The 7,715-nt window shown below is 43.3% G+C and overlaps 1 protein-coding gene across 1 annotated transcript; it reads left to right on the top strand.

Moving 5' to 3' along the window:
* Positions 1-82: 82 nt before the first annotated feature.
* Wdr81 (WD repeat domain 81) lies at positions 83-7,703 on the top strand. Its single transcript, XM_065483601.1, has 13 exons — positions 83-273; positions 337-463; positions 524-689; positions 740-1,192; positions 1,242-1,555; positions 1,973-2,173; positions 2,231-2,558; positions 2,612-3,889; positions 3,941-4,369; positions 4,442-4,513; positions 4,573-5,045; positions 5,397-6,371; positions 7,058-7,703. The coding sequence occupies exons 1-13, from the start codon at positions 155-157 to the stop codon at positions 7,544-7,546; spliced, it is 5,424 nt and encodes a 1,807-aa protein (XP_065339673.1). The 5' UTR covers positions 83-154; the 3' UTR covers positions 7,547-7,703.
* Positions 7,704-7,715: the final 12 nt, after the last annotated feature.

Raw genomic sequence — 7,715 nt, 5'->3', positions numbered from 1 at the left:
ATTGAGTTTACTCGCTGGCGCCAACGATGAATTTGAAGAGTATGATCATAAATGACAGATCACCTTTGTTTAAATAATATGTTTTGCTACCACAACCACAGCACGAAAAAAATTTGCTTAGTATGATTATTTTTGCAGATTGATCGGTGGGACCATGGAGAATGATGACGTGAAACAATCGCTGAGAAAGTTTTTGTTCATCCCGGAGAGATACACCAAAGCTGCTAAAAATGACAATCAAATAGTTGCTGTGGTACATCGCTCTTGGCTGAGGTTTGATATAAAAAAGTCTCACAATATTTTAATTCTACTCCTTAAAATTTATGACTGTTGCAGTTCACTTGTGCAAAAGGGGCGCCCAGACATATTCAAATATCATGAGAAACTGACTGATTATGAAGTGGATTTATTTTTGAAACTAGGAGAGCCTTTTGAGCCAGCTTGGCAGCTTGTATTAATTACTGTAAATCGCCCAACCTTCTTATCTGAAATAGAAAACAATGTTTAATCAATTGAATTAAAGGTTCTTCAACTTGAACCAGATGAAAATGTTTACCCTCTGCCTCGACCGAGACAAGCAAATTTGGTTTCCTGGGATGCGCTTAATTTGACATACTCACAACTCCTGCACTACATTGCAGACACCAACTATAAAAACTCATGGAAAGAGGCGTTCAAGAAATATTCATGTATGCTACAATTGAAAATAATTTACTGAGTTTCTAAAATAATGGTTTAGGTCTGCCAGATACCAAATCCGCACAAAAAGTTCCGCTGGTTTCAATGCGCGCAGTCATCCTGGAAGCTATCAAACGATTATTCTCTTGTCCGGTGATAAACCTTGATACTCAAGAAGTGTTTACCGCTCCCAAAGACAGATACAATACTCATCCGAACTGCCTGCCAGCCATCTGTGCCGCCTTCACCTCTGATCACATCTTTCTTCTCCAAAATTACATTCCACATTCGTTGTTTGACTGCGTTACCTTCAGCCCTGCTGTACTCAACTTGGCAAGGTCGAGGTCACTATTTCTCATATACCAAATACTGCAGCTGCTTAGAGATTCATATGACAAAGGAGTTGCTCTCGGAGGGATTAGTTTGAATGATGTGCTGATCACTCCAAGTTTATGGGTCACTGTAGTTCCAAAACTGGAGGAAAACTTGATTTACCCCAAAGAAATGCTGTCAGGTCAGTTCCTCAACAAACTGAAAATTCTTTTTAAAAATATCCATTTCAGAGGAAATTTCAGATGTGGCTGTTCACTGTGAAAAGAAGCCAGATGCATCGCTGAGCAAACTCTTGGATTTATGGGTTCGAGGGCAGTTGTCCAACTTTGACTATCTGATAGCCCTGAATCGCCTTGCTGGAAGAAGATTTGGTCATCCAAGTCACCATTTTGTCCTGCCATGGGTGACAGACTTTTCCTCCTCGCATGGAGGATGGCGAGATCTTACCAAATCCAAATTCCGACTGAACAAAGGGGATCGCCAATTGGATCTCACTTTTGAGACAGCTACCGGACTGCAAAATTGTGATTCATCTCCATTACAGGTATGTTACCATTTCAGAGGTCAGGCAGGACATACTAGACACCTTAATGTTATCTAATCATCAGAGATCTTATTTCTTAATCAGGAAAAATAAATAATAGACATGGAGATTTTAAAAGACAATGATAATGTATAGAATTAATCCTGGCATTCATTTTCTGCAACTAGTAACTCGTTATTTTCCTGAAGTTAAATCCACGGTATATATTTTTGTAGTTTAAATAGTGCAGATGAGGCTGAATTTGCTGCAATCTGGTACAAAAACAAAGAAAACAAATTTTCACTCTTGCCGCTAATTCTGGTTTAAATACACATTCTGTAGTGCTGTTTTTCAAAAATAGTTGTACAAATTTTTATTTTAAATAATGTCATTGAGTTGGTTTACAAATGATGTGGTACGTACAACACTTACTTTCAGATACCTCACCACGTGTCAGACTTCCTATCAGAGATTACATATTTTGTCTACTTAGCTAGAAGAACCCCAAAATCGCTTCTTTGCAAATACGTGAGACCCAATTGGGTGCCTGCTGAGTATCCTAGCTCCATTCAAAGGATGCAAGAGTGGACTCCTGATGAGTGTATTCCAGAGTTCTACACGAATCCCAATGTTTTTAAGGTTGGGAAATATAATATTCCAATGCTCCAGTTTGATTGACATTAATTGCTTTTTCAGTCAATTCACGAAGACCTTCCAGATTTGGAGATTCCATCTTGGGCCACATCTCCAGAGCACTTTATTGAAAAGCACCGACAAGCTTTAGAAAGTGTGTACGTCAGTGAAAAACTTCATCATTGGATCGATCTCACTTTTGGCTACAAACTGAGTGGATCAGCCGCCATCAAGTCAAAAAACGTGTGTCTCTACCTGGTGGACAACCACACCAACATCTCTGGGAGTGGGGCCGTTCAGCTCTTTACCCAGCCACATCCTCACCGAACGACCCCCAATCCTTACATGGATAAAATTGCACCAAAGATTGCTTTCCCATCAAGCAAGAGGAGTAATAAAAATAATTCAATTGTTAACTCAATTTTAACTCTTTCTGTATGACAGGACTAGAGAGCACATTACCCTGCATACTGTCTCCTGCTGTTTCTACTCCTGATAAAATTGATGAATCCAGCGAATCTCTGAGTGATCAAGTTGGAGAAGAATCTCACCCTCTGGAAGGCCCCAAAACATTGCCTAAAATTAAATACACTGTCTCGGCTGAGGATGCTGTAAAAGCTATCCACTTGCCCAAGGATTATGGGATTGTTTCCAGCCTGCAAGCAGTTGAGAACCTCTCCAATTTTTCATTAGAAGTTCTTCATGAAATGCCAAGAGCTGATAACTATGGTCAGCGTCAGTTGTCTTCCCATTACAAGAAAGCAATAGCTGAATCCAGGGTTAAGGAGATGCAAACTCTTGGTTGCTTAATTGTGGAGATTTATTTGTCCTCCAAGTTGAGAGCAGCAGATCTGGTGCATTATGACTTTGCAGCCAGACTAGAGAGGTGTTTGAAAGTGGTGGAAAAAGAGTGGAGGGATTTGCCTTGCGCAGTGAAGAAAGTTACCTGTGTGCTTCTGGAGTTAGACGAAAGCGGCAGAAAAATTTCTAGTCACAGTCCAGATTTCTACCAACCAATTTCTCCTATGGGTCTTCCACCCCCGTCCGCGCATCAGCTGCTGCAGCCATTGCTTTCTTCAGTTATACCATTTCCAGAATATTTTGGACCACTTTACAAATTGTTAGCGGAGATTCACAACTTGGAAAGGAGCTCCGATGAAACTTCTGAGCTCCAAGTCAACATTCTTAATTCAGGACTACCCAGTCTGCTTCCCAAGATGGACGAGGACGGTCTGGACTTGCTGGTTCCTCACGTTGTACGCCTTCTGAAAAGCGAATCGGCCACCAACGCTGCCTGGAGACTTTTCGATCCATTGGCCAAAGCCCTCGGTCCGAATAGGGCTGCAAAAGAACTCTTGGACCCGATATCCGACTTGATGGACAGTGGCGGAGCGACCAGAGCAAAGCTGTATCACAGGAGTTTCCTCCTGAAGCTGATGGTCAGATTTGGCCTGAGGGCATTTATCAACAACTTCATCAAATCCTTAGTCGAGGCGGTCGGTGGCTACAAAGATCAGCAGTGCAAGACTCCTACCCTTGAAGCGGAACGGAGAAAATCAGACACACTGAACGTGGTGGAAAACTTCAATCTCTGCGACAACGAAGCTGGAATATTGTCGCCATTGGACGAAGACTCATCGGCAGACTCTGATAAAGTGATAACTGAGCAAGAAATAGTGCCTGGTAAAAAGGAGGAAGGATCAGACGTTGAGAATGAACCTGGTATTTGTTTCTAATCTCAAGCTAGTTAACAACTAATAAGTTAATTTTCAGAGGTGTTCGTTCTTGAGAATGAGGGTGATGAAAATGACCCTGCTAACTCAGTCACATCTCCAGCTGTGGCCCTTGATCTGATGGCTCAGTTAGAAATTGACATGGATCAAGAGCCTGAAGGAGTAGCCCAGAGTGGAGATATAGAGGAGCCAAAGACCGCTACTCCAAATTTGGAGCCTGAAGAAGCGGCGGCTGCCACTCCGGTTCAAACTGAATGGCGTCCACCGCGCAGACCGAACACGGCCACCGAATTTCCTGTATCTGAGGAGAGCGCAGAATCTTTGCTTTGGTTGGCACACAGATTGGGACCAGTGTTGACAGCTCGCCATTTGTCGAGAAACCTGCTTAGGATGCTGTCTCTTTGTTACCTGGGCGAGTCCAGCTTGGCTCCCAGCAAAGGCCAAGAGTCCTCTGAGTCCTGCTGCCAAGGTAAAACAATATTTACTAATAATTGAACATCAATCTTTCAAACTACTATTAAATTCTCCTTGCGATCTGTAGCAATCCCTGGAATGAAGCTGGTAGGCGATGTAAACTCTGCTCGAGTTTTATCTTGCTTGGCTGAAATTGCTGGTAATGTTTCAAATTTTTTACAGGTTGAAGAAAAATATAACTATCCCTTCATTTTGCAGCAATCTATGGAGAGCAGCTGGTGGTTGTTCAGTATTTTGGACATATGACTGAGTTGATTGCTCTCTGCAAAAGGAAACTCACATTGAATATGGAGGCAGGCTTGATTGGCTGTCTTTGCCTGATGTGCAGCATTGTTCCTTACCTGTCAGATGCGACCCTAATGGAGCAGATTTCGGATATCCTCAAGAACATTTTGCACCCTGCCGTTAGATTGGTGGCCACGTCCCGCGCGCCGTTTCCAAGTGGGATCACCGCCAGACGGGCTTTGGCCTACAAACTTCTGGAGGCTCTCTACATGATTGCCATGAGAATTGGCTCCGACATGACTAGAGTACACCTCTCAGTCACTCTCCAAAGATATTTTCTTGCGTTTGACAAGGCCTACGACATGATTGACGCTGAAAGTGGCTTTTTGGAGGTGCGAAGAGATAATGGAGAATTGCTGAAGGGCTCTCCTTTACAAATTTCACAGGTAAGACAAACTATTGTGTATTTTAACTTGTCAAATTGCAACACTAGTGCAGTTTCTTTAGCAAATCGCAGTCACTGCAATATTTTCTATTCTTGACGGTGCTGGTGATATTTTTCTAGCCCATTTGTTATGGGGTCTAAAAATCATTTTTTTTTATCCCTTCGCATTTCTGATGGTAAATTTAACGTCGTTTTTTTTCTTAGGGTATTCAAAATATATTTCAGTATCCCATGCTGTACCTTAATATTTTCTGTGCTCAATAAGATTTTTTTAAGGATATTTGCGTCAATATTCTTCCTTTGATGGCTAAATATGAAAGCTCTGACCATATTAAATATTTTTCCATTCCAGGTCATGGTATACGAATCAATTGACTCTTTTTCACCGCCAGCCCCCATTCAAGAGGCAGCAAATGAGTTCCGCATGAAAGCCTTGCACGAAATCAAAGCCGTGTTCAATGAAAAACTTGCGCACTGTATTTACATTCCGTTTTACCGGCTCCTTGGCGAAACCTTAATGGAAAAGATATTGAAAAACGAGTCGTTGGTGCGTGATCTCTGCTACCAGTATGAGCAGATGACACCCCGTCTGAATCAGTGCCAAGGCGCTGGAAGCCTGGTGTACCTCTCCGACCTGCTGCCTCCCGAGGAGAATCTGATTGGCACCTCTAGCAGTTTTGGCACTAACGTGTCTGTGATCGGCAACCGAATCGAGCTGCAGCGGCCAGACATTCCCTCGACCCTTCCAAGCCCGGGCTTCAAGAACTTGGACGAGGTGTCCAATATTATCAGCAAGCGGATGGAGAACACCAGCCGGCACCTGCGGGGCAACTGGCTCGCCTACTGGGACCACGAAATCGGCCGCTCGGACAAGGACAACAAGTTCAACTTCAAGCAGATAAAACTGCAGCAGTTCACGGGACACTCGCACAGCGTACGCGCCCTGCTGGTGCTGGACAACGAGAACAGTTTCATCAGTGGCAGCCGCGACAAGAGCGTGAAACTGTGGTCCCTGCGAAGCCAGGGCGACGGCACCACCGCCTCCACCTGCAGGTGGTCTTACAACCATCACCGCAAGTCGGTGTTGGCCATCGCCTATGTTGAGCCCGTTGGGTTAGTGGCCTCGTGCGACTCGGTTGTGCACCTTTGGGACCCTTTCATGGGGGCGACCGTCGCGATACTCGATGGAGCGAGCCGCGTGAGCAACGCGCCCGTCAACGTGCTTCACGCAATGCCTGCGCCAAGCTGCTCTGTTTTGGCCGCAACCACTGACGCGACCTTGAAGGTCATCGATGTCAGGACTGCTGAATATGTCATTGAGATGAAGGTTAGTTGGAAAATATTTCTAAAATCTGTGTGTTGTAAGAAAGTCATTTAATGATGACAGCTTGAAATATTTTATTAATCAAAATTTGAAAAACACTTGAAAGTTTATTGTTTTAATTTGCAATTGCCCTTTTTACTTGTCAAAAATCAGGGTTATTGATGGATAAGCTTATGAGAAAATTTACTTTAGACAATGCAAATTAACTAGGGAACCCTGCATTCTATCCGCTCCGACACGCAAAGCTTTTCCTTAAATGTGTTCACTTTTGTGCTGTTTACATGGACCACCAGTCCAAAGTTTTCAATCGAGCATTGTTTTCCAGTTACGTAATCCAGAGTCCCCTTGTAAAGTTTTGTTTTGTGGTATGCGTGGTATATTAATTGTATTTCTCATAGACAATTTTCAATTATTTAAAATTCAGACCAGACAATTATTTTGTTAACTAAATAAGTATCACTTCAATGTATGACAAGTTATTAATCATTGTTCCTATTTGCTTTTCATTTAACCAAAGTACAAAAAACGAGTTTTCTGGTATTTAATTGCTTGAAAAAAAAAACAGCTCCACGTAAGTATGAATGACCGTGCAATCACTGAAAAATTGAATTTTTTAAATGACTATTTTTTTAATTAACTTAACTGGAAAAATATTCTCAATACTCTATGAATCTATTTATTTGCTCCAGGTAGCGAACGCTGCTGGCGGGCTGATTCGGTGCATTTCCGTCTGCAGTAACGGCCACACGATTGCTGTCGGACAGTCCTCAGGTCACTTGTCGCTGCTTGACATCCGCACCGGCATGATTCTGGCCTCGTGGAAGGGTCACGAGGGGGAAGTGCTTCAACTAGCCGCTTTCCCTGGATCGACCGTGGTCAGCTCCTCTCTGGACCAGACGGTGGCAGCTTGGAGCTCGGAAAACGGCAGCCTCAGGTGCGTGCTGAAAGGTCAGACCGAGCCTGTCCACTGTCTGAATGCGTACAATATGGAACTCATTTCGGGCACAACCGCCAACCGAATTGGCGTTCACACTGCCGTTGGCGAGCAGGCCTCCTTTTCGTCAAATAGACTGCGCAGTGACACCTTCAAAGGAGTCCTTACCGCCCTTGCGGTTCTGCCCCTGAACAGGCTTTTGCTGCTCGGCTCGGATGCGGGGCACATCAGTCTTCTATGCTAGTCGAATTATATGCTTAGCACAACCAAACATTCCACTGTACTCAATCATTTTTAATGTCTGAATTTGCAAAATGCTGTTTGTAGACACGTTTGATATAAGTACAATCATATTTTCTTTGGTTCTATTCTTGAAAAAATAAAAATCCCATTTAAATGAAGACATTATGTTT

This window comes from Cloeon dipterum, chromosome 3 (genome assembly GCF_949628265.1).
Source record: "Cloeon dipterum chromosome 3, ieCloDipt1.1, whole genome shotgun sequence".
In the NCBI taxonomy this organism is placed as follows: Eukaryota; Metazoa; Arthropoda; class Insecta; order Ephemeroptera; family Baetidae; genus Cloeon; species Cloeon dipterum.
Note: the sequence above shows the minus strand (reverse complement) of the source record. Positions and strands in the feature narration are given on the sequence as shown.

Bases quoted from the DNA above. Each gene is read 5' to 3' on its own strand.
- Wdr81 (XM_065483601.1), top strand. From the start codon at position 155: ATGGAGAATGATGACGTGAAACAATCGCTGAGAAAGTTTTTGTTCATC. The intron at 690-739 runs GTATGCTACAAT...ATAATGGTTTAG, and splicing joins GGCGTTCAAGAAATATTCAT to GTCTGCCAGATACCAAATCC. The intron at 2,174-2,230 runs GTTGGGAAATAT...TTGCTTTTTCAG, and splicing joins CGAATCCCAATGTTTTTAAG to TCAATTCACGAAGACCTTCC.